Source organism: Esox lucius, chromosome 19 (assembly GCF_011004845.1).
Source record: "Esox lucius isolate fEsoLuc1 chromosome 19, fEsoLuc1.pri, whole genome shotgun sequence".
Taxonomy (NCBI): Eukaryota; Metazoa; Chordata; class Actinopteri; order Esociformes; family Esocidae; genus Esox; species Esox lucius.
In genome coordinates this window covers 22,489,305-22,516,429 of record NC_047587.1, presented here as the reverse complement: position 1 = coordinate 22,516,429, position 27,125 = coordinate 22,489,305, and the positions used below count along the sequence as shown (strand labels likewise).

General features: G+C 40.4%; 1 protein-coding gene across 4 annotated transcripts; it reads right to left on the bottom strand.

Annotated features, from left to right (window-relative positions):
• Positions 1–173: 173 nt before the first annotated feature.
• Positions 174–23,664, bottom strand: alpk3a (alpha-kinase 3a). Of its 4 annotated transcripts, none has more exons than XM_010896528.3 (15): positions 23,382–23,664; positions 22,793–23,071; positions 22,461–22,493; positions 21,898–22,019; positions 20,894–21,011; positions 19,196–20,615; positions 5,863–8,458; positions 5,582–5,729; positions 4,864–4,991; positions 4,736–4,771; positions 4,339–4,613; positions 2,965–3,053; positions 2,593–2,810; positions 2,451–2,499; positions 174–2,286 (listed from the first exon to the last, which is right to left on the bottom strand). In XM_010896528.3, exons 2-15 carry the CDS (start codon positions 22,930–22,932, stop codon positions 1,851–1,853), a joined length of 5,808 nt encoding a protein of 1,935 aa, XP_010894830.2. In that variant the 5' UTR covers positions 22,933–23,071; positions 23,382–23,664; the 3' UTR covers positions 174–1,850. The 4 variants fall into 4 exon arrangements, with proteins under 4 accessions (XP_010894830.2, XP_019896088.2, XP_019896089.2 ...); XM_020040529.2 differs by having other exon boundaries at positions 22,793–23,066; XM_020040530.2 differs by having other exon boundaries at positions 22,793–22,885.
• Between the last annotated feature and the right edge of the window lie 3,461 nt (positions 23,665–27,125).

The window sequence follows — 27,125 nt, the reverse complement described above, 5'->3', positions numbered from 1 at the left end:
CAGTTCATGATAAATATTGTGTGATATTTCTTAAGAATCAGGCAGAATAGCTGAAAAAAAATTATATTAATGTGTAATTGTAAATTTTAAGAGTGGAATAACTGCATTAAGTAACCCTGTAAGTACATATCTGTATTATATGTAAATAAAATAAATACACATAGGAGTATGAATGTTTGACAATAATAGTATGTACATATTTATTTTACAAAATCAGTTGGCACAACATAACATACCAAATATTAGTGTCATGGACAGCATAGCACTCCAACAACATATCAAACACTATTTGTCTACCTTTTGTGTTCTCTCTCACTCACTCACCCACACACATAAACACACACACAAACACACACTAACAGTCAGTCAGACAGTCAAACAGTCAGTCAGTACACGCTTCAACTCCTGACGATATCACCCCATTAAGGGGGTGATCAATTCACATCAGACACAATTTTCTGAAACAATATTTTTTCCACAGTGATCTACAATTTAATGCATATCATATAGTTGCAGAAAAATCAGCAGATTTGTTGTCTATAAATGAATACAAAAACTATCGAAGTGTAAATTATTTGAATGCTTTGAGACCATAGGACTGGAACAAGTTTCTGAAATGTTCTCCCAATTTTGCAAACTTTTAGCAACAAACTCAGCAACAATGCATAGCGGGTTTGTTTCAGTGAAAGATCAACCAGTAAATATTCACCAGAACATATGCACTTGCAGGAGTGCACGCTCCAGCAAAAAACAACATTTGAGTTTTCAGGTACAAGATGCCACAAGGATTTGCTAGACCACGACTTGCTACCCATCCACAGCAAACAGTACTGAACCAATTTGCATTAGCGAGACCCCTAGCACTGTTGGTATACTGCAAGCAGGATTTGAACTCCCAGCTGCAATGACACCGTTGACTGTGATGCTGTGACCTTAAACTGCTGTGCCATCGGGAGTCCACACTGAAACCGTTTCTACATCATTTTAATATTATAGCTCTACACTTTTGTAAGTTGACCCATGTGTTAAAATAACACAGAAATCCCAAGTTACATAACATCTGTTAGGCCCTTACTGTGCTTCAACAACGCAATACTTTTTTGTTCCATGTCACAACTAATGCCAGTCCTTTGAGGAACAAAAGGAAGGGATTGTTACTGTCAGTTTTGTGAAAAAATAAAAAATTCCAATTAATACATTACAGTTATATTAAAAAAGTTCAACAATAATGAACTGAACCACAAAAAAACTGCCAAGTTTTAAAAGACAAAAAACAAAAAAAGATTGACACACAGAATTTCCCAGTAAAGACAAAAGAGAAGTGTCGTAATTGTATATTATTCAGAAGAATGCAATGCGTAAACAAAATACTGTAATAATAAAAAAAGAAGCACTTAGCTATAGAGTTCTGTTTATGGACATTACTTATAATCCAACACCATTATTAAAGCCACTTTATAAGTCTCTTTTCCTTTAGCAGAGGACAGAGTACATGATTCTGGACCTGAGGTGAATAACTACCATATGTAGAATTTCCATTGTACTGTACGTTGAAGATATCTTAAATGTGCTGTACTCATTAAAATCAGTTCAGAAGTCCAACAGTAAAATTAGAGAAGTTGAGAATTTCACTACTGATGGGGATTCACAGTAATGTAACATAACCACCAGATAGTCACTTCTATTCCCTAGATTTAAACAAATAAGTTTTGTCAGATGTGTTCATGGCCATGCTTGTTTTCCTACAGCTTCAACCAAACTAAATGCAGCAAAAGGTGATGGGAAAACACAAAAATATTTTTTATGTCTGGAAGGAAAAGGAAGGTGTATTCCCTTTTGAAGTTTCTATCTCATACCACAACTCCGATACTCTCCTCTGACTTGGGTTCGGCTGTGGACTTGTTTTCTTCCGACTCCCCAGCCTTTCTAGGAACTTTAGGGCTGGAGTTGGCTTTTCTGCCTGTCAAGGGGCTGTTCTGTCCTTTTCTCTGCAACTGGGGGCTGGTTGAACCCAACTTTTTGTTGAGCTGGGGGCTGTTTGAGCCCAACCTCTTGTTGAGTTGGGGGCTGGTTGAGCCCAACTTCTTGTTGAGCTGGGGGCTGGTTGAGCCCAACTTCTTGTTGAGCAAGGGACTCCGCGAGCCTTTGGTCTTGGGGGGCTGCAGCAAGGTGTCCATGGATTTCAGGGTTCTCAGGCTGAGAAGCCCACAGTAGTAATTACACTGATGCTGGGTATGGAACTGCTCAAACACCTTAGGAGAGCCATCTTCTGTAAGGCCTTGATAGCTGTAAAATGCCAAAGTAATTTTATAACTAAGACTTGGTTAAGAGGCTCTCAACCAACTGGTACAACTTCAGCACAGTGTATACACACGTATATTTAAATAGAATAGGTAGGCATTTTCATATGACAAATTAAATACATTGGTCTAATATTTAGATATACAAACCCCTTTGATTTTGTAACAATTCTGATGTTTGTGATCTTTGGGCCAACACCTGAAAGAAACAAAGCAAATGGGTCATTTTATTTAAAATGACTTGGTTTATTTATGTCATTTGAGAAGGACTTTCTGTGCTTATCTTACTCACCCTCCAGCCCGGTGATCAGTAAGTTGCCATTTGTCCATTGGTAGATCCAATGCTGGAAGGAACAGCATTTCATTTCCACCTCAGAGGTGGCTCTTGTGATCAGCCTGCCTTTCGCGTCCATCGTGCTATACTTAAGGAAGATGCCCTTCAGGTCAACCTCCACAGTGGCATATGGGACTGAGTTGGCAGGGCGGTACATCAGATAGAGAGGGCTCACTCTGTGTAAACATACAGCAAAACAAAGATGTAGGCATGTACAGGGAAATAACCATACTGTTGTTTATTTCCGTCATGGAATTAAAAATACTATTATGTATTGATAAGCATTTTAATAATGATCCAAATATGAATTGCAGACATTTTATTACTTACTCCAGTGAAAAGCCAAAGTTTTCAATCACCCTCGCCTCAGCAGAAAATATTTTGCAATACTCCCGAACTGTATTTTGGATTTTGCATTCCTGGTGAAACAAAATGCAAAGATGTATTGCATTACTGGCCCATTTTCTTCTGCTTTTTCTCAACATCTGGGGTTCTATGAAATTATTTTACATTAACCAAAGCCAGTAATTAATTCAGACAGTTCCTTTTTGGTTTCTTGAATCTTTATCAACTGCTGTTATTCTGTAAGCCCACAACAGGTCACCAGAGTCATATAAATGCACACATAGCAAAACAATTTGTAACCTTAAATAAATAACTCAATATTTCTGTTGTACTCTGTTTGATGCCTAATAAATCTGTCTCAGAACAAATAACATATTATATTCTAACAGCTGCCAAGATTTGTACCATTCTGCAAGTTTTACATGCTAATGTTTAATTAGGAGCAATGCAGAACAATAGGAGTGATATCCTTGGAATGTAATGGACAGTATGTGTAATGTAATGACTACCTAAGCTGTGATGTAATGGAAAGGACTGTAGCTGTGATGGAATTAACATTACAGTAACCATAAATAATAGAACACTAGATAGGCTGATGTCATTTAGCCCCTATACATCAGAATGGAAATATTTGACAGCCATCTTACTGGGACCTGTTCTAAACCAACTGTAATAAAAATCCATGGTAGAAGTGGCTTTTTAAGCTTTTTAATAATGTATATTTTTTCTTAGTATTATATAAATAACAACTGGTATGGATAGCATAATGCATACAGTGACTGTACCTTTCTCAAAATTAAAAACAAATAGATTTGAAATAGATTTAAATTTATATTGTACAAAATGGGTATATGGTATAAAAAAACAGAATAGTACTTTAAATTCAGTGCAAATTTATATTTCTTAATTTCCTTTGGTGAACAGTTAACTGTGATTTTACATGATAATGTATGCATGTTTTGTATGTTAATTGAATTGAATTTTACAGATAACTATTTTAGTTACGGCGTTACCTAGCTAACTTAATTCGGTATGCAAAGTGTAGCGTAGTTATTGGAGGGCAGAAATCGAAATCGCAAGACTACTTTTTTTGGGGAACAAAAACTACACATCATCATCAGCACAAAATACAACTTCTATTAAATGGCTTGACTTTTCCATACCCGTTCTAGGTTAGATGGCAGTTATATTGGGGAGTCAGATAGAACTATAAGTCTGATCTATGCTTTATATCTAAGACAGTCGCTGTGATGTAATTTACATTATTATAGATGTGATGTAATTGACTGTACTGCAGTTGTGATGAAATGGACAATTCTAGAATTCAGCTGTAATGGACACTACTGTAGAAACACTCACTTGCTTAGTCATTTCCATGTTTCTCTCTGCAAGGTTGCTCTCTTCTTTGGTCCCATAAGCAATGGGGTTTTGTACTTTAATGATACACGTTGATCCAGACTCAAAAACAGGGTCCAGGCCATAGATGACCTTTGCCCTGCAGGCCTTGTGCACACAGCCCTCTCCCAGGTGGGCTTCCAGTGTCATTATGCGTCCAAATAACTTATCCCCCCAGTAACCTGGGTCTGCTAGGCCTTTGGTGAATAACATTGGAGTCATTTCTATCTCTTCTCCAACTGCAAAGGACAGAAGCAGACAAACAATCTCAAACATGTATATGATTGTTATAAGGTAGTCAATAAAACAACAAGAAGTTAATGTTAAACTTCATAAACCTTTTGGTGTCTGTGAGGCATACCTTCTAAATCCTCCCGCAAGAAGTACTCTGAAAGAACTGCAGGAATAGATCAATAAAACAAAAGAAAACCATTACAAATAAGTCATATTTTTGAGATTATAAAATAGAGTTTATTTGACGTAATTTACTGTCTACGCTGAGAAGGAAGTCAGTGGAATCAGTCCCAAATTCGTTCTTGATTGTGCAGCCGTACACCCCGCAATCTTGACTGGATGTCTGGACGATGGCCAGGGCTACTTGGCTTTCATCTCCAGCACTGAGAAGATATAGGAAGATAAACAGGTTCAAGTGACAAGTGGCACAACCACACAACACATTCAATAATGTATTCACCTCCACAAGAGGTCACTGTGAGACTGAGACATGCTTGCACGAAGGGGGAATTTGCTGATACAGCAGTCAGTAGCACAGATGTAGACTTTAATGCTGTCTGGTGATGGCGAAATAGATTGTCTCAGTTTACAGTGACTGTGTATGGCCAAAGCTTAAAACCCCATGTGTCACAGTCAGGCTCACAGCTGGTGAACTCCCCTGGTCACTTGAGCTGGATAACTTCCAGTGTGAGAATGAAATGATGGCTGTATAATTGACCCGCAGGTATACTCAAAAGCTGATCATCTTCACATTAGTCTTTATTAGTCTGGATAGCATATGGCCCAGATCAACTAAACAATGGGGCTGTAAATGAATGCAGTAAAACTGTATACAACAACTGTATGCACAGGGCATGACTCGTACAGAGACTACATGATGGTTTTGATCAGATTTAAGATAAATGGGATCTTATTAGATTGCATTTAAAAGCAGTTACTATAAATTGGAATGGGAGATTGTCTAGGGCTTTACCTTCTTTTCACCTCCACTATCTCTTCCTCGTCCTTGTACCACTTGATGATAGAGTCACTGAGCACGTTGAAGAACTGGCACCAGAGCTTTAAATGTCCTGAAGCATCTGGGAAGGGCTCTCCCCTGATTTTACGGATTACCTGAGGAGCTGGTGAAAGAGAGCGGGGGACAACAAGTAGAAGATAGATGGTACATGTTTAACATTGCCACTCCCTTTAGTGGTAGATTACAGATGAACCCAACCTAATAGAACAGTTTTGGGCATGCTTTGAAATGTTTACCTTTGAAGGGGTTCAATTTCTCCTTCTCGGCAGGTTTGATCTCAGTCTTGGGGCTCTCTGGTTCCTCTGTGCTGGCCTGGTCCCCAACTTTGGGAACCTCCAGGGTGGCCTTCTTACGGCCCAGCAGAGGGGAGCGCCTCTCCAGCGGTGGGGTCTGTGAGCCTGCTGGGGCCTGCAGGAACGCTGCCCTACGAGCTTGATTGGGCGACATGTAGGGAGCCTCTTTCTTGACCTGGGTGTCCAGTGGACTACCACCCACACCTAACGCCACCACAACCCCCACCCCTTCTCCCTCCCGGGGGATGAAGATCTTGCGTCGAGCTCCAGAGGCCAGCTCCTCAGGTGTGGCGGAGCGGATGAGGGTCAGGCTGTCCCTCCTTTTCAGCCTGGGGCTGCTCTCACATGACAGGGAGGATGTGGGTGTGTCTCCACCACTCGGCTCTGAGCCCGCCTTCTCGTTGTTAGCTAGGTCGTCTACTGTAATTGCCGGGGGAGTCCGGGACATCAACCGGCGGAGGCTGCTAGGACTCCTGGGGGGTGTTGGAGGTTTGACAGCCAGCCTCTCAATCGAGGTTCTTTCTCTTGGTTCATCGCCTATGATGTAAGACTCTATCCTTGACTCTTTGAGTGGTTTCACCTTATCAGTTTCAGTAACGCCGGTGTCCTCAGCTTTGTGGATTACTGTTGCTACTTCTTTTGGCGACAACGCTGTCACACTCTTTTCTTTTGTTTCTGTAGTCTGTTTCTGTGGAATACTAGGGGATTTGTCTGGCTCAACGGTAATGTAATACTCAAAATCACTTTTGACCCCCCCTTGCATAGGCCTCACTGAATCAGAATCTTTATATTCATTTTTAGGAAGTTCTGAGCTTTCAGAAAGGCTATTTTCACAGATTGCAGAAATAGGAAGGGTGACAATGAGAGGTAATTTGAGAGCTTCCTCTCTCTTTACTGTGTCTAAAACTGTGGACTTGACATGAGGGTGTTCATTGTCTTTTTTTATATGTTGACTGTCTTCAGTAAAGGAAACATTTATTGTAGGAATTAACTTAGTGTCTTTCATTGTGAGACACTCACTCTTTATCACTGTTGGTTGCTCTGCTTTGGGTGTTTTTGCCTCTTCAAATGATTGTGTAACTTCCTGCACTTTCTCCATTGGATGGAGGATATCATCGTTCCACATACTTTCTTGTGTGGGTGTTACATCTATAAACACAGGGATGACAGATGCACTATTTTCGGTGATCATTGTGTTAGACAGCTTGTTTGCAACCCCATTTTGAGATTCATTAGGTCTGATAAGTAATAATGGCTGTATATGATCTTTGACTTCGGGTTCCGTAATTTCTATATTTGGTATAATAATTTCTTCTTCTTTTATCTGTTGTTCTGGCAGACTTAATTTGAGATCTGGGATTTTAAGAGCAGGATCCATGACTGTTATCTCTGGTAAATTTCCAAAGGACCCGCCCAGATAGATGTCATCAGCCTCTTGGCTAGTTACTGGTTTTACCGTGGACACAAGGGCAGAGTCTCTCTCAAACTGTGGCTCTTGTTGGATTTTCGATTCACCCTCCTTTATTTCTTTCACTGTTTCTTCTATTTCAATCTGTCTGTCAATAGTGTGGGTCCACACTTCCTTTCTCTCCAAGCTCACATTTTGTTCCATAGACTGTTTCAACACATGAGGTGTGACCTGTTCTTGTATTGTCATTGTGCCAAAGGAACAGTTCACTGAATCTTTCTTTAAAGGAGGAATGCATTCAACTTTAAAGGCACTTTCAATACTTTCCTTTGAATTTGCCGCAAGTTTTGTGTTGAGGTCATGGTCCTCTATGCACTCTGCTGTCATAGAAGGACTTGCCTCTGGTATTTTTACATCTGTACTTTTAAAAGTTTCTTGAGGCGAAGTAGGAGAAGATGCTTCCAGGCTCTCATTTTTTATCTTTTCTCCACCCTCTAAAACGGGGATGTATTCTATGTGTACTTTTGACGAAATTGTCTCTACGTTCTCTTGCAAAGCATCAACATACTTGTCTAGTGATATAAAATCTTGTGTATTAACATTATGATCCGAAGTAAGAGTGGGCTGTTCTTGTGTTTTAAAATCACTTGTTTCAATTCTCTCTTCCACAGCAGCAAATATCTCTGCACTCACATTTAAAGCAGGCCATGGTTTATTCTCTTCTTTGACATTATCTTTCTCTTCATGTGTCTCATAAACACTTTCAGTGCCCTTCTCTGGCATTTCTTGCTCTTTCTCAGGCAATTCCTTCTCTTTCTCTGGCAATTCCTTTTCATTCTCACTTTCAGTGGTCACTGTCACTAGGCCCGGGCTGACTGTGGGTGAGACACTGGGTGAGACACTGGGTGAGACACTGATACAAGTGTCATTTGACACATGGAGACCTTCTCCAAAGATAGGGTTTGGGCTCCATGATGAGCCAGATAGTCTCTGCTCTTTGAAATCTTCAGTGTTGTGATCATATTTTGTCACCTGATCAGTCCTGGAAAAAATCACATGGATGTTTGGCTCATGAGGGACTGACACAACAACTTCGGGGACAGGGTCCGTCTGGAACTGGTCCTCGGCAGCCTTAAGGAAGTAACAAACAGTTGTTTAGTACCACATAACATCGATACAATCAAATGCTATCTGGAATGTTCTGAATAATAACAGAATTCATAATAACATTATGATTACTATGTTCACCATCACTTTATCTTAAAACTGTGAATGTTTATCAAAACTTTGCTTTAGCGAAGTACCACAACCACTGATCACCTGCAATACCAAGGGGTTTCAAATCATTGAAAAACATTTTGTAATAGCAAACTATGTGATCAAGGCCCAATATGTTAATCATCCACAATGTGTTTCTTTCAGAATCATAGAAGTTGATTTAAATTTACGAATAACCACAGATATGGTTTAATGCCTGATTCTCATAACCTACATTTAGGGACATTTTCAACATACATGAACATACATGTATAACCTGTGTAAACATTTTAAATCCACAGTGGTGTTAGTGAAACGGTATATTTTTCTTTCTAAGACACTTGAGTTTCCATATTCAATAGAATGGAGTTAAGCAAATGATAACAATTGGGAAGAGACGATAAAAACTGACGGCTTAAGACCAACATTTATTTATAAATGTAAAAAGTTACGTTTTTCTACTGCTCCAGCATTACATGACAATATAATCAACAAAAGAACCTCATGTTTTGATATTACAATGAAATAATACATTTAACCTATCTATATCTACTGTTTATTTTATTTCTTGTGTTTTTGTTGCAGTAACGTGTTTGAAAGGTAGGTCAACCGATTGTGGCTGCTGTGTCACAACTGGGGATTTCCACAGTCCCCAGCTACACAATGTCACTTAAATGAAGAGAATGCATGAGTGCCTGTCAATTGTGTTGGGGACAATGTGGGGTCATAGGAGGTGGGCGTCTTCAAGAAACACAGCACAAGCATCTTATCAGCCGAAAATGTAGACCATTAAGTGTGCTTCCTGAATGCAAAGCACAACTCTAGATTTCTTATAAGAGTCAAGCACTTTAGTAAACCTGTTTTGATAGAAAGCCAAAGTGGACTTTTCATCTGCAGAAGACCTCTGATTAGATTGCAAAAAAATATTTTGTCCATAGCATTTCTACTTTTTGAATTATGCATATATTTAAATGGGCTCTGCATGCACATGGGACAAAAAAAACATTATGATGTTCGGACAGGCCCTATTTTGAGTCATTGTCAAGGGATATTTTGAATTTGTGAAAATTTTACGTGCAATTTATGTGCAAAAATTATCATAGATTTAAAAGAAAACCACAGGAATACAATGGTTTCTATTCAAAATTATTATTCTTCTTGGCTAATTAAACTACAATGGCTAACTTTAAAACTTTTAGGATAACCTATATGCATAAACAACAAACTATTTTAATAAGCATTATGTGACCAACTAACTTTTATACATTTAGGACATTTTTAATCGTACTTGTTCATAATTGCATATTTGGTTAGCACACATTTGCAGATGTTTGCATCATTTGCTTTTAATAACCCTAAAGTAGCCCAATAACTTGAACTCCAACTTTCACATGTTCAAGCAGTCCTTTCTTTACATCTTCATATTTTACATGGTCATCTAACTTTTCAACAACAGTTATTTTTATTACTACTGCAGTCTCTACCACAAATGAAAGTATTTCGAAACAGTAAATATAGCTATTAAACCAAACTATCAAGCATACCATTTACTTCTATAAATTAATTTACAACTGATTAGGTGTGCATGCAAATTACTGATCTCCCTCATACTTATTATGCTTCCACCACACTATACCTTAAACAATTTAAGATATAAACAAAACCACAACTGTGTAAAATGACCAGACACATGTTGCCTGAGAAATATTTTTTTCTTATTATTTATACTTTTCAACTATAAAAATTTATAACTGAGCTCCCAATGCATTTCACTAAAGAAAAATATAAAGAAAAAGGATATTTGCAAAGCCCACCCCAGCTTGTTTGTTACCATTCTCCAGCTAGCTAGCGAGCCAGTAATTGTCACTGCACATAGGCTACTGTACATTAACTCATTTGGTTAGGTATATTATGAATAGAACCATCAGGTTTCACTTTGGACTCTAGTTTAATACCTAGTTGCATTATTTGCCTTGGAATGCTATTAAATCATTTCTGCACTGTGTGTAGGGGGATACTGAACCATTCCTTGAGTAGAAAAGTAGTCAGGTGGAAATTTACTTAGCACAAGGTGCTCCAGAACATCCCACAATAGGTTCAATGATGTTCAGATCTGGTGATTGAGGAGTTCATAGAAGGCATTTGACATCACCCTGGTGTTCATAAAACCACTCTTGAATTTGTTTAGCAGTGTGTATGGGGGAATTATCCTCCTGGAATTTTGGAACATTGTTAGAAAACAGATGTTGCACTGTAAGTTTCACTTGGCCCTGTAAAATGGCTACATATTTAATAAAGGCCCTTATACAATTTGTAGCAGGTGATTAGGACAGAGCCAGGCTCAGGATGATGTGAATAAAAAAAAAATACAGCAGTATGCAGTAATGCGTAAACCAATACAGTGCAACTTACATATGCATACTAACGTAAAAAACCCACAGGTAAATATCCCGGAGATATTTTTATAAAAAAGCTTGTACATGAGATAGCAAAACATCCTCATGTAACAATAACACACACATTCAGAGGGAGTTTATATACTGAGACTAATAAGGGCATATGTACCAGGTGTGTGTGAAGATGACAAAACAAATGGAATGATGAAAGGAGAGACGATAGGGGCTAGAAGCCCGGTGAAGACGAATACCGAAGACCGCCTGAACAAGGAGGCAGCTTTGGATGGAGTCATGACACCATTATACAGTCCATTCATTTGACACAATGACTTCCACAAGATGGCTGCCCATACCATGATGGATCCCTCACCATGTTTAACAGTTTGCAGTAGACATTGTGGACTGAAGATATCTTTTGGCTTTCTCCAAACATAAACACATCTGGATTAAGGAAATAGGGTGACAGATGATTCATCAGACCATATCATTTTTTCCATTGCTCAGTGGTCCAGGTTTTGTGCTCCTTACATCAAGTTATGCATTTGTGTGCTGGCCTTGGATACATGCGGTTTCTGAATGGCAGCACTGACATAAATGCCAGCTTTTTAATGCCCACAACTGAGACTGGGTCACAGGTGCTGATAAAATTCTGTTGTAATTTTTGTAGCTGTGGGAAATTCACCATCTATTCTCTTAAGATCCTTATTGGTCAGCTTGACATGCGACCACTGTTTCTTCTTTTTTTCGATGTTCAGCATTTGCGGCGTTGTTAAGGTAAACAAGTGTAGGAACCAAGCTTTATTCTGCCAGATTATACACTGCTGTGTATGTGTTTTTTGTAATGTTATGCCATTATGGTGTATTTTATTATTTGTTAATAATTTGTAATCATATACTATTAGTCTTTAAATTACTGTGCATGGTTAATCTCCATTACGATGAATGTGTATTTACTAGGTAAATAGGGGAACTAGCACTTGGTTAGAAAATTGGTTACGTGCCACTTATTGTTTTTAAGTTGCGTTTTTGCTACTCTGGGTCATTGGTAAGGATTTAGCTGTGGAGCGATATGGTTTTCTTACCGTAGTGCGTTGTCGTTTTAGTTACATTTAATTTAAAATGATCTTCTGTTGATGAGAGTTATTACAAAGGTGGATTTTGTATGTACAAAACTATGTGGAATAAATGATTGATTGTTTTTTTTACCTTTTTAACAACAAAGTCCTGTGGGAGTTTATCTGAATAGCTCACGCACACAAGTTTCCATACCAGCTCTAGATAAATACTTTGTCAGCCGGCATGCACTGAAAAAAATTATAAACGCAACACTTTTGTTTTTGCCCCCATTTATCATGAGCTGAACTCAAAGATCTAAGACTTCTCTATGTACAAAAAAGGCCTATTTCTCTCAAATAGTGTTCACAAATCTGTCTAAATCTGTGTTAGTGAGCACTTCTCCTTTGCAGAGATAATCAATCCACCTCACAGGTGTGGCATATCAAAATGCTGATTAGACAGCATGATTATTGCACAGGTGTGCCTTAGGGTGGCCATAATAAAAGGCCACTCTAAAATGTGCAGTTTCACTGTATTGGGGGGGACTTCTTCAGTTATTGGACTGCTTATAGCTCCCCAGCTCTGCCGCCATGTGTTGGAGTTTACCCCGGTGAACGAGAGGGTCGTTTCCCTGCGCCTACGGGTCGGGGATAGGTCTCTCACTGTTGTTTGTGCCTACGGGCCGAACGGCAGTGCAGAGTACCCGACCTTCTTGGAGTCTCTGGGAGGGGTGCTGGAAAGTGCTCCGACTGGGGACTCTATTGTTCTACTGGGGGACTTCAACGCCCACGTGGGCAACGACAGTGACACCTGGAGGGGCGTGATTGGGAGGAACGGCCCCCCTGATCTGAACCCGAGTGGTGTTCAGTTATTGGACTTCTGTGCTAGTCACAGTTTGTCCATAACGAACACCATGTTCAAGAATAAGGGTGTCCATCAGTGCACGTGGCACCAGGACACCCTAGGCCGCAGGTCGATGATCGACTTTGTTGTCGTCTCATCTGACCTGCGGTCGTATGTCTTGGACACTCGGGTGAAGAGAGGGGCGGAGCTGTCAACTGATCACCACCTGGTGGTGAGTTGGATCCGATGGCGGGGGAAGAAGCTGGACAGACTCGGCAGGCCCAAGCGTACTGTAAGGGTCTGCTGGGAACGTCTGGCCGAGTCTCCTGTCAGAGAGATCTTTAACTCCCACCTCCGGCAGAGCTTCGACTGGATCCCGAGGGAGGCTGGAGATATTGAGTCCGAGTGGACCATGTTCTCCACCGCCATTGTCGAAGCGGCCGCTTGGAGCTGTGGCCGTAAGGTCTCCGGTGCCTGTCGAGGCGGCTATCCCCGAACCCGGTGGTGGACACCGGAAGTAAGGGATGCCGTCAAGCTGAAGAAGGAATCCTATCAGGCCTGGTTGGCTTGTGGGACTCCTGACGCAGCTGACGGGTACCGACAGGCCAAGCGGGCTGCAGCCCGGGTGGTTGTGGAGGCAAAAACTCGGGCCTGGGAGGAGTTCGGTGAGGCCATGGAGAAGGACTATCGGCTGGCCTCGAAGAGATTCTGGCAAACCATCCGGCGCCTCAGGAGAGGGAAACAGTGCCCTACCAACGCTGTTTACAGTAGAGGTGGGCAGCTGTTGACCTCAACTGAGGATGTCGTCGGGCGGTGGAAGGAGTACTTCGAGGATCTCCTCAATCCCGCTGTCACTTCTTCCATTGAGGAAGCAGAGGATGAGGTATCAGAGGTGGACTCGTCCATCACCCGGGCTGAAGTCACTGAGGTGGTCAAGAAACTCCTCGGTGGCAAGGCACCGGGGGTGGATGAGATCCGCCCTGAGTACCTCAAGTCTCTGGATGTTGTGGGGCTGTCTTGGTTGACACGCCTGTGCAACATCGCGTGGCGGTCGGGGACAGTGCCTCTGGGATGGCAGACCGGGGTGGTGGTCCCTCTTTTTAAGAAGGGGGACCGGAGGGTGTGTTCCAACTATAGGGGGATCACACTTCTCAGCCTCCCAGAGAAAGTCTATGCCAGGGTTCTGGAGAGGAGAATACGGCCGATAGTAGAACCTCGGATTCAGGAGGAACAGTGTGGTTTTCGTCCGGGCCGTGGAACACTGGACCAGCTCTATACCCTCTACAGGGTGTTGGAGGGTTCATGGGAGTTTGCCCAACCAATCCACATGTGTTTTGTGGATTTGGAGAAGGCATTCGACTGTGTCCCTCGCGGCATCTTGTGGAGGGTGCTTGGGGAATATGGGGTCCTGGGTCCTTTGCTAAGGGCTGTCAGGTCCCTGTACAACCGAAGCAGGAGCTTGGTCCGCATTGCCGGCAGTAAGTCAGACTTGTTCCCAGTGCATGTTGGACTCCGGCAGGGCTGCCCTTTGTCACCGGTTCTGTTCGTAATTTTTATGGACAGAATATCTAGGCGCAGCCAGGGGCCGGAGGGTGTCAGGTTTGGGGACCACACAATTTCGTCTCTGTTCTTTGCAGATGATGTTGTCGTGTTGGCCCCTTCTTTGTCGTGTTGGCCCCTTGCCTGCCTCAAGTGGAGGAGTTTAAGTATCTAGGGGTCTTGTTCACGAGTGAGGGAAGGATGGAACGGGAGATTGACAGACGGATCGGTGCAGCTTCTGCAGTAATGCAGTCGATGTATCGGTCTGTCGTGGTGAAGAAAGAGCTGAGCCGCAAGGCGAAGCTCTCGATTTACCAGTCAATCTACGTTCCTACTCTCACCTATGGTCATGAGCTTTGGGTCATGACCGAAAGGACAAGATCCCGGATACAGGCGGCCGAAATGAGCTTTCTCCGCAGGGTGGCCGGGCGATCCCTTAGAGATAGGGTGAGAAGCTCGGTCACCCGGGAGGAGCTCAGAGTAGAGCCGCTGCTCCTCCACATCGAGAGGGGTCAGCTGAGGTGGCTTGGGCATCTTTTTCGTATGCCTCCGGAACGCCTTCCTGGGAAGGTGTTCCGGTCCCGTCCCACCGGGAGGAGACCCCGGGGAAGACCTAGGACACGCTGGAGGGACTATGTCTCCCGGCTGGCCTGGGAACGCCTCGGTGTCCCCCCGGAAGAGCTGGAGGAAGTGTCTGGGGAGAGGGAAGTCTGGGCATCCCTGCTTAGACTGCTGCCCCCGCGACCCGGCCCCGGATAAGCGGAAGAAGATGGTATGGTATGGTATGGGGGGGTCCAAAAACCAGTCAGTATCTGGTGTGACCACCATTTGCCTCACACAGTGCAACACATCTCCTTCGCATAGAGGTGATCAGGTTGTTGATTGTGGAATGTTGGTCCACTCCTCTTCAATGGCTTTGCAAAGTTTCTGGATATTGGCAGGACCTGGAACATGCTGTCGTATACGTCGATCCAGAGCATCCCAGACATGTTCAATGGGTGACATGTCTGGTGAGTATGCTGGCCATGCAAGAACTGAGATGTTTTCAGCTTCCTTGCAAAATGGGGCCATGCATTATCATGATACAACATGAGGTGATGGTCGTGGATGAATGGCACAGAAATAGGCCTCAGGATCTTGTCACAGTATCTCTGTGCATTCAAAATGCCATCAATAAAATGCACCTGTGTTTGTTGTCCATAACACACGCCTGCCCACACCATACCCCCACCGCCACCATGGGCCACTCGATCAACAACGTTGGCATCAGCAAACCGCTCACCCACACGATGCCATACACACTGTCTGTGGACATTCCTGCAGTCAGCATGACAATTGCACGCTCCCTCACAACTTGCAACATCTGTGGCATTGTGCTGTGTGATGGAACTGCACATTTTAGAGTGGCCTTTAATTGTGGCCACGCTAAGGCACACCTGTGCAATAATCATGCTGTCTAATCAGCATCTTGATATTTCACACCTGTGAGGTGGATGGATTATCTCTGCAACAGGAGAAGTGCTCACTAACACAGATTTAGACAGATTTGTGAACAATATTTGAGAGAAATAGGCCTTTTGAGTACATAGAGAAAGTCTTAGATCTTTCAGTTCAGCTCATGATAAATGGGGGCAAAAATAGAAGTGTTGCATTTATAATTTTGTTCAGTTTAAATTGGCCTCACTTTTTCTTTCAAAAGCAACAGAAATATTGATCTTCCAAGCCACTGAATTATATTGTGTTGATATACCATGCTTTATTGGGAATTATAAACTGGCAGGTTCAAGCCTTGCTGATTAGCTGAAAGCCATGACATTTGATAACGTATTTCATGATTATGAAAAACATTTCTACTTTTGTAAGTATATTGTTCAGTAGTTTGTCATAGCAGTTACACACCTCAGGGGTTTGTTGTTATAAATGGCTGAGAACTGTTTGTAGACCCGTGAGGGTGTTGTATCATGTAACATTCACCCTATACCATATTACATCATGCCTTTTTGCTTAAATACCAAACAATACCTGAAATTGCTTAAACTGATCAAGGTAGAGACATTGAACAAACTTCAAAATTGTCTGCTATCACATTTAATCAACCAACTATCCTACAAATAGTTTAGACAAAGTAGTTTTCATAATATCAACACTTTATTTCTGCAGTTATTACTACTATAACTTGTTTTCAAAAGCATAAACACTGTAACCCAATCTAGCAAGCACACCACCTAGCTGATGAATGTGAAGGACGGATGGTGTTACTGATGGAGACAAGCCCCATGTCATGACAACATGTTAGAACAGTAGGGCCAACCATGAAACCACGTTTAATCTAAAAATGGAGCACTACGCTTTTATTTTACAGAAGTCTCAGTGATGTGAACAAAGTTCTGTTAAACATTTTGAGTTCCTCCAATTCATTTGCCACACTATTTAACATTTATTGGTCACGTCAGGAGGGAAGAGTTGCAGTTCCACATTATGAAGAAACCTGACCCAAAACACATTGCTTGACAGGTGTGCGTAGAGGGGAGAGCAGCACTCATTACTGCACACTTAAAATCCAACACAAACACACTAGACAGCAGTCTTGGAGGTTAAAATATGTGCAACATTAGACTATTGAATAAATATGTGTGATCATGTGTTTCACTGGTATTGAGAGAGATGTGGATTCTAGAAACATTAGAAAAGCGACATTTACTGAGGCAGAAAAATACTGATATATTTCTCACTTTTGGTCTTTTGACAAATCAAATGTTTTCAAAGAGCTTATTTTCAAATATCAGAATGGCATAGCCTGTGTAAATTTGCCTAGAAATTGGACTATGCTGAGTGTATTGAGAGGGTCAAAATAACTGATGGATCACAAATCACCATACAAAACAAATATTGCTCATTATTAAAGCTCCGGAAAAAATTAAGAAACCACTGCACCTTTTTCTTTCCTTTCCAAAAAAGTTGAAAAGGAAAGTTTTGAGTGAGGAACAGAAGTGTTCAATTTGCAGTGGTCTCTTAATTTTAACCCTTCTGTTCCTCACTAAATAAAAGGAGCAGTGGTCTCTTAGTTCTTTCCGGAGCTGTATTATCTATAGATCACTCCATCAGTCACAATTTACTCTTGGTACATTGCAAGATACATGGCCAATTTGTCCTATTGCATTGCAGCAGACTTAAATCCATGAAACAAAAACACTTTGTCAGTGAAGTTAATGACATTCTGTTGCCTAGTCTGCATCATGGGTTCCACCCCCAAAATCAGAAACATTTTAATAGAACTCTGACTTATAAAGCTTATAAAATGTCAAGCTATAATAGCTGCAGCCAATGACCAGGCTAACAAAAGCAAGGTATCAAGGCAATAACGTCTTAAAGTCCCCTTTTCTGCATATAAGACATTTTATTTTTCTTTCCATTCTACATGTTTTCCCATGTTGCAGAGATTTTTTTTTAGGCAGTCCCGTTTAAAAAAAACTTGACATTATTGTAAAAAGTGTCAGCCATTAATTTGAGCCACATTATAATTGATCAACCATTACATCATTGAGCTAATCTCATTGTTAAAAAATTATAAGATATGGGTGGCAGAGAGGAATTTACCCAATGTAAAGACACCCTACTCACATGCTGGGGCTGAGAGATATTTAGGCAACTTTGTTTGTGATCACAACATTCCAATTTTAACCAGTGTTTTTTTCATTACCTTTCAAGCACAGTGAAAATGTGTAACATTAGGAGATTCTAGAACATTTTATAAAAACCCATTTTACATAATCTCATCCATTCTCCCTGAAAATTAATATTATTAGTCAACATCAGACTACCACAACATGGCATGTTCATCTGGGAAGGTTCCTTGTTTTCCACACTATATACTTCATTATTTGTGATATAACTCTTGAGTCATACTGATGTATTGAAACACTCTCAACAGAGCCTTGTTTACTCAGTTCCTTGTTTGCCAGTTTCTGTGTCTTTAACAGATAAATGGGTTCTGTGTACCCTAGACAATATAGTGGTTACAAATAAAACAGTGGATTTTTCTATTATGACTTTTCACTCTGCAATGACGTTTTCTAGTTTATATTACAGATTAGCTGTTGGCCAAGGGGTAACCTCATTCGCCAAGATATTATATACATCACATATAAGCCTGGCACAACAAGTATTTGATACTAGCTGGGAGTGACAATATAATTCTATGGAAGTGAGCTTAATAAAGTATACAGCAAGATGTGAGTCCAAATGGAGCCATTCTAGCCTGAGCCAACCACTTCATATTACAAAAGCAAAGCTGACCATCAGGTCGCATACAATACTGAATGTAATGTTCCTTCAATGAGCTAGCTAGCTACTGTAGTATCATTATTTAATCACAATGAATAAGTTTTAATAAAGCAGTAATTTAGTTTGCTGTATGCTCAGCTGTCCCACTACAACATTACAATTAAACTACTGGTGTTTGGGGGCAAAAAACACATTGTGAAAAATGTAATGAGAGAGGTTGATTGGTATACTAAACTGTTTAAGCCAATGCCGAATGCCAGGTATTTCTCACCATTTGCTTTTGGAGTAAATCTGGCAAATGTTTACGTGTTGTTCCACCAGACCTTTATCACCAATGCGCACAAGTGTCTGGGAACGAGATTAGCCTAGGGATATTTAGACTCAAGACCTGCTGCACAAATGTATAACCTATAAATAGCCTTTAAGTGGCTGCCTAGTGCAGTGTGAGACTGAGCAGTCAATGTGATCTCAAAAGCAACAAGGCACAACTTACCCCATAGAGGGCTGGAGGGCCAGATGTTGGTCCTTTCTCTGTATTATTTTTGATCACCTCCAGACACACGTTCAAGGCCGTCCGCTCTGCATGCTCCAGTGAATCAAGCCCACTCTCTAGTGCCGTTTGGGGTGCTAAATGTTTTTTTTCTGAGTGTGAAACTGTAATTCCATGTTTGTGTTCTGTTGGGTTCCACTGCTCCAAGGGCAGCGGTTGCTGCTGTGGTATCACAGCTATCTGGGCTTTCTGTGGCTCATCTACGTCCATGGATACAGTCTTGTCCGTGATGGTTTGATACACCTCCAGTTGAGTATCTAGCTCCCGTGGATGGGGATTTTGATGCACAAATGGTTGTGATGGGATAATTGGATGACCTTTCTCCTGAGCTTTCACATGATGATCAAGAGAAGGGTTATCCTTCTTACTCTTACCAAAGAAAAAATCTTTGACTGAGTGGAGCACATTGGAAAGAGTTTCTTGAATGGGGTGATGGTCATGGTAATCGTGGGTGTGTATCTTTGCCTCAGTTTTGACATCTGAGGAAGCGTTATGTGCTGTTTTCCTTTGCAACTGATCGACTTCTCTGGCTCGTTCTTTTTCTATTTCATATGATATTCCTTTCTCTATCATTTTTTCTCTTTCCTGTTCTTTTCCAAACATCCTTTCTCTGTCCGCCCTCTCTCTCCACTTCTCCTCTATCCCTTTCTCTGCATCTGGTTTAGAAACAGCAAACGTTGGATCCATTGTCTCCTCTGTCGCAGTGCCATCCCCTTGTGCAGCAATCTTTTCTTCATCAGTCTGTGAATGAAGAGCCTCTGACAAAAATTGTGCCAAACTCATCCCTCCGTCATATGAATTTTCATTGGAGCTGGATCCTGTATGACTGCTGTTACTGCTGACAACATCGGAATCTACCCCATTTGAGATCTTCATCTTCTTTTTGGCAACAGTTTCTGGGGTTGGGGGCTTCGGGGTAACAATATTCATGTTGTCAAAATCATTGTTATGAATCTTGCTCCCTGCAGGCAGTTCAATGACTTCATCACTAACCCAGTTAGGTTCTGTAACAGCAGTTGCTGGCTGCCCTGCAGTCGCTCCCCCCCGACTGAATGGGTCCTCCTTCCCATCCAATGGTGAAAAGGGAGGGATTTGGGTGTGACGCTTCCTCAGAGGGGGGATTGGGCTGCACCGGAGAGGCTGTTGTTCACGAGGCTCCTTCTGGATGCTCTCTTTGCCTCTCCTCCTGCTCTCGTCCAACTCCCTCCTCTTGTTCTCTGCTTTCTGTTTCAGTTTGGCAAAGAATCTCTGGTGAATCTTGAACTCACTCATGGTGCCTACCTCCAGAACCCCAGAGCAGGAGACAATGCCTTTGCTGTTACTGGCTGAAGCCTGGTAGATAGCCGCATCATCCACTGTGCAGCTGAAAAACAAAGGCACTCAATTCATTTTGGAACAGGGCCGACAGCAGGAAGCCAAAATTAAATTGTATTCTATTAGTTGAATTTCTAACATATAGGGCCAGTTTTATGGACACAGATTATGTCTAGTCTAGGCCAAAAAAATCAAGCTGAATGGAGTTCTCTATTGACCTTGATTTTAATTTTTTTATAGACTAGGCTTAATTTGTCTCTGTGAAATCGGCCCATATAGTATAGAAGGTGTAGTTGGAGTATATGGTGTTCTTATTGTCTTACATACTTGTAAATATAGAGTGTGTGGGTTTTTCCATTGCGGACAATTTTATATTTTGGAAGTCCGCAGTATCGGTCCAACTCCATGTCGTCTCTATACCACTTCAGGTCTGGGGCTGGGTTACCTGTGGTTAACACATGGACAGTGTACATCACAGACTTACAGTGTAATATAATTGTTTAAATTATTTGTCTATCTTTGAGAAAAATGTAATTTTGATTAAACATGAATGTTCATGTTCATGATTCATGTTTACTCCTCATTCTCATTATTGTAATTTACAGGTTATACTTGAGGTATGAACACAGTCGCCTACTAGTTTTTGTTCTTCATTGTATGAATTCATTAATCAGCAAAAAAATAGCAAGTAACAGTTTTGAAAGAACAAAAGCATGTTTTAGACCATTGCATCATAGCAGGGCACAAGGCCACAAGATTCACTGCTATGGTTTAATATATAATACAGGCCAACCCGAGTTCTGGGGGGAAGGCAACAGCAAAACCTGCTTACATTTTCAATTCTATTTATGTCAGTGCCAACATTATACTACTCCAAATTTAGTTTCAGCTGCCTTTACTTTTTAACTTTTTTTTACTATTCACGTTATTAAATAAGCTAAACCAGTGTTTCCCAATCCTGGTCCTGGGGACCCAAAGGGGTGCATGTTTTTGTTTTTGCCCTAGCAGTCACACACCTGATTTAGATGTTACCCTACAACTTAGACACTTGATTGACATAAGCAACCTGTTCAAGCCTTTAGTTTGAATTATGAAATTCTGAGCTACGCAATAGAATATGCAGTCATACACATTTTAAAATAAGGTTTTTATCATCATTTATTGCATAATTCATGTTTCATAGCTGTTTAAAAATAGCTAGGTTCAGCTTTGATTTCCAAGTAACCAGACATTGATGAAACTCATTGTCGCATGGGCCAAAAATGCATTCCGAAACCCAAACAGAATTGTAAGTAAACCAACTCAGAGGGAGGTTGTTGGCGTAGGCCTACCTGTAACCACACATGTCAACTTGACATTAGAGTTCTCTGACACTGCCTTGGACTTTAAGGTGCTTTCAAATATTGGCTGGGTGTCCTCAGTCAGCTGAGCCATCACACCAAACAATGTACTCCTGGAGAGAGACAGGGTGCTTCAGCTTGTGTGTCTGTTCTTCAGAGAATGTGCTCAATTACTTTTCCAAAGAAAAAGACAACAATTCAAGGACCGTCTAGCTAATCGTTATTCTGTAAAGGTTTCATTCCACACTTGTTTATTCCAGGGTGGGGGTGATGCCAGTTAATAATCATTACTGACTTTGAAGCATTTTCAAATTCTCAGCAGATCAAAAAGTGACATGGTAACAATATTTCCAAATGTATGTGTTTTCAACGACACCATTGTAATTAAAAATTGTATAGCGACGTCAGTGTTCAATAACATCAAAGTCAATGTAACGTGTTAACTTACAGCAGTGTTAAAAACAAGTGTAGATTTGTTCTGTTTATCTTGGGGATAAACTAGAGTGTGTGGTTAAGATGTTAGTTGGATTGGGTATTATAATAGTGTTTATTACCTCGATGACCTGGATTGAGAATGCCTTGAGTAGCTATACAGAGGGGTCATATGAAAGCAGCCCATCAGTCATATCGATGGTTTGTTGTCTTAGATTCTGTGTACAGGACTCTGATTTAGAACGTTTGGAATGGAATTTTTATTGGTATTCTAAGAGTTATGCTGCTCTTTTTTCTGTTTTATGCTGAAATATTGTTACATGGTTACTTGCTATACAAAATCTATATTTTGTGTGTTGGGGACGTTTTCTGGCCAAAATATTGAATAATCGTATGTGATGGATTGTCGCACTGAAACACCCAAAATTACAGTAAAGAAGAAGAGGCCATCTACCTGTTTTCTGGCCTCACATTGGAGAGGTAGTTGCAGCTCTCCAAACGGCCATTAGAGGTGCTGATCTCTTCCTCATTGTTGCTGCCCCCGGACCTCCCATTGCCAGAGTAAGAACGGGTCATTGGTCTTCTGGAAGTCATTGTCCACTCAACAGATATTCCACAAAATGTACAGAAAAATGTATACTACATAAGAGTGCTCTTTGAGTAAAAAATGCTCAGCTTGTCATATATCCAAGCCCAGGTTTGAAGTTGCTGTATTTTACTTGTGTGAGCTTTGCTGGAAAATAAGGGAGAACATATCTGTGAATTCTATTAAATGTTAGTCTAGTTGTTTGACAATGGCATGTGAACCTTTTAAAGCAATGTAACAATTCTGAAACAAAAGTAGTTCAGACAGTTGTCATTGCTTTCCTTTTACCAAGCTAAATAGTTGCAGTGGAGAAGGGTATAAATAGGCAATGAGGCTCTACTTAGGTTGTTAGGCATTAACTTAATACTTAACAGTATGCATAATACAATTGAGAGGTTCACATTTAAAGCAGACATTTTAGGTAGAATCATTCAAGTTGATCTTTTTGTAAGCTTACCATTAATAGGCTTTTCGGTGTCCTGTGGAGTCCCAGAGGCAAAGCTCTGACTGCAATTGTCAAACTTAGGCGTGCTTGTGTTGCCAGCAGGGCCCTATTTATAGCAGGCCTACAAATAGGCACAAGTGCCCATCACATTTTCCGAAACTAGTTTTCAGACATGTAGTCAACAAGACAAAGCTGAAGGTATTAAATACATTCTCCAAATCTCAAGAAAATCTGCTAAATAAAATACCTAAAGAAATTGCTGATTATTATATTCTATTAAAGTTGACCATGAAGGGTAAAGTCAAAAACACAATTCTAACATGTTGTCAATGGTTGGTAAAGACCTACATGTAGGTGGGACACTGCGTGGGCGGAGACTAATGGCAAAACACTGATATGTCATGTGTTCAGATACCTTGGGATTTGTTTCATGAGGTACATGATGACGGCCTGTGTTATGGCCTGGTAAGTAAGCATGCTTGGTTCTTAACCCGGACAGCCCTCTATTTTGACACTGCCTGCCATGCAATAGTTCTTCCAAAACAGCCTTGAGAATGTGGGTTTTAAATTCAGCCATCTGATCACATCAGAATTTATTCCAGAAATAAGATTGCCTTCTTAGATTACAATCCCGCTGATGACTACCAGCAAAGTAGGGTAGAACATAAAAGAATGCAGTAACAATGCGAATGAGCTCTGGCCAAGTAATCTGCAAACATACTATACTATACTATACAAAACTTAAAAACACTATAGTAAGAGCAAGAATGGTGCCGTTTCATATGAGTTTAAAAGTGCACATTTATAAACATGTACTATATGTAAAAAGCTTTTCTGTTTTTTTTCAGTTGTTACATGTACATAATGCAGAGAGGAAGTCAATCGAGACTGAAACAGAGGCCAGATTCTTGGAGCTATTTAAATTGCCTTTTTTCCTGCCCATTGACAATTGGATAATTTTTAATGGGAGGATATGTATGACAGTCATTGAGATGTCATATATAGTCTGTTGTGTATGCATATATAGTCAGTCATATATTTAATACTTGTATTTTGTTGTACTGTACTTGTACTTGTTCGATGACAATAAAATTTTATCTAAACGAAAATAAGCTGCATAACTCTCAAGCTTCCCACTGGGGTCTTTGACCCAAAAAAGCCATATATTTCGTTATTACAATGTCCTAATCAATTAACTTATTCTTAAATTGGAACAACAGTCAAATAATCACGCTATTCAAATTTACATGGTCTTCCAAAAACAAAAAAGATTTAGTCTTTACCTTATAATCTATAATTCCTGTTCAAACTTTACACTTTGAATGGGACTCATAAATCTCTGTTAAAATATATATTATTTTGGAACCACTTTTGTTGTACCTTAAATACTATTTTAAAACCATGAAATGTACTAAATATATTTCAGTGTGTTAAAATGGACACAGTTACTGTATTTAAAATATATTATATACAAGTATGCAACATTTTGAAATAATTGGGTCCATTTTTACTCACTGAACTATTTCAATACTATTTATGTCCTAAAGTACAGCAGTTGTTCCAAAATAATACACTTTAAGTGTACTGCTTTTTAACTTTTTTTTAAGGTGTTAACTGTTAGGAGCTAATTTGCATGTGCAAACATCGAGGAGTTTCCAGAAATGTCAAGAGCTGACTTCTTATGACTGGTTAAAAAATATATATATTGCGACTTCTCTGTACTGGCCCTTGTCATCATTACAAAGATTTTGACTTGTATGGACACACTGTGAAACAGGCCTTTTCATGCAGTGTCTAACTTGGGGACCTCTTTGCTACCATCCCTACATTTCAAATGCACATACACCTCTAACTTGCTTGATGACACAGTCAGACTTGTCATTTGTACTTGCATTTGCCTCATCGCGCAACTATTCATTTCTCACTTGTACATTTCTCATTGGGTCTTCAATGCTAAATAATGTTTGAATAGAATAATGCACCTATTATTTATTGGTGCTCGATGGTAAGGTTGCTGTATTTTGATATCCCTGTGTTTGTGTTGTGTGTTTTAAATTTGTTTTTGTTTGTTCATACCCTTCTTGGCCACAGAATAGCCTACACAGAAATAAATATAGACTGATTGAGCATATTTTAAAAGGAGTGGGAGACCCCAGTGCACAACTGAGCTAGAGGACAAATACTATAGAGTGTTTAGTTTGAGAAACAGATGCTTAACAGGTCCTCAACTGGCATCTTCATTAAAAAGGACCTGCAAAACACCAGTCTCAATGTCAACAGTGAAGAGGCAACTCCGGGATGCTGGCCTTCTAGGCAGAGTTGCAAAGAAAAAGCCATATCTCAGACTGGCCAATAAAAAGAAAATATTAAGATGGACAAAAGAACACTGGACAGAGGAAGATTGGGGGAAAAAAGTGTTATTGACAGACAAATCTAAGTTTGAGGTCACAAGGGATTTATGACCTGAGTTCAGGTCACAAAGGAGAACATTAGTGAGATGCAGATCAAATGAAAAAATATGCTGGAGGAATGCTTGATGCCACCAAGCATGGTGGAGGCAATGTGATGGTCTGGGGGTGCTTTGGTGGTGGTTAAGTGGAAAATGTGTACAGGGCAAAGGGGATCTTGAAGAAGGAAGACTATCACTCCATTCTGCAACATAATGCCATAACCTGTGGACGGAACTTGATTGGACCCAGTTTCCTCCTGCAACAGGACAATTACCCAAAGCACACCTTCAAACTATGCAATAATTATTTCTACCTGCGTGGTTATTTAGTGAAGAAGTATTTGGTATTCTGTCTTTAATGGAGTGGCCTGCACAGTCATCGGATTTCAAACCTATAGAGCTGTTGTGGGGGCAGCTTGACCACATGGTACATAAGAAGTGACCAACAGGCAATTTTCAGACAGGCAACTTTCAATATTTTCCTACAATTATTTTCGATTAACGTACAATCATTTTAATTCTCAATTGTTGTAGGTCAATATGTTAAAAAATATATTTTCTGTGTTTGAATGGTGTGCCATTCCCTACGAACAGTTCTCTACGAATTGTGTGGTGTATAGGCTACAGATTTAAAAACATGAATGCAAGAAGTCCGTTCATTGACCAGTTCATCCTACTGTAGACCTCTTATTGGCCAGCTCATTCTCTTGTTATACTCCATTATACTTTTTAACCGGTCTGGTTGCGAAACAAGTTCGAGGCATGTTTTTAAAAAAAAAATCTACAAATTTGTATTTGGCCACAACACTTGATGAGTAAACAACACTAATTACAGTTATCAAAATGTTTTACATTTCTTCCATTGATTTTCATCAAGCGGTTGCTTCACTTGTAGTTTGTAATGGAATATATCTCATTGATAAATTTTTTCTGGTGGGTGATGTCTTGCTCTGGGGCACCCCCGAAAGCGGGGTTGGGGAAAATAAGCAGACCAGAGTGGCGAGTCTTTCAAGGAACTGTTTGATGAACTGTTTGAATCCACCTCTCAATACCGTAATGTCAGATTATGGTATTTTGGGCCACTGTTTGTGGATGAATCTGGTTTTTAATAACTAATCCTTATCCTAATTGCAGTAGTAAAAATATATTATGTAATAAGTATTAAATGTGGTCAGGAGGTAATGCTGTAGATTTGATTTCCAATTCCAACTTTTTGTGAAAATGTACCGAAACAAATTATTGTCATAATATATGAATTACGGTAAAAGGCTTGCGTTGTTCCGGGAAAGGGATGTCCTTTCATACTT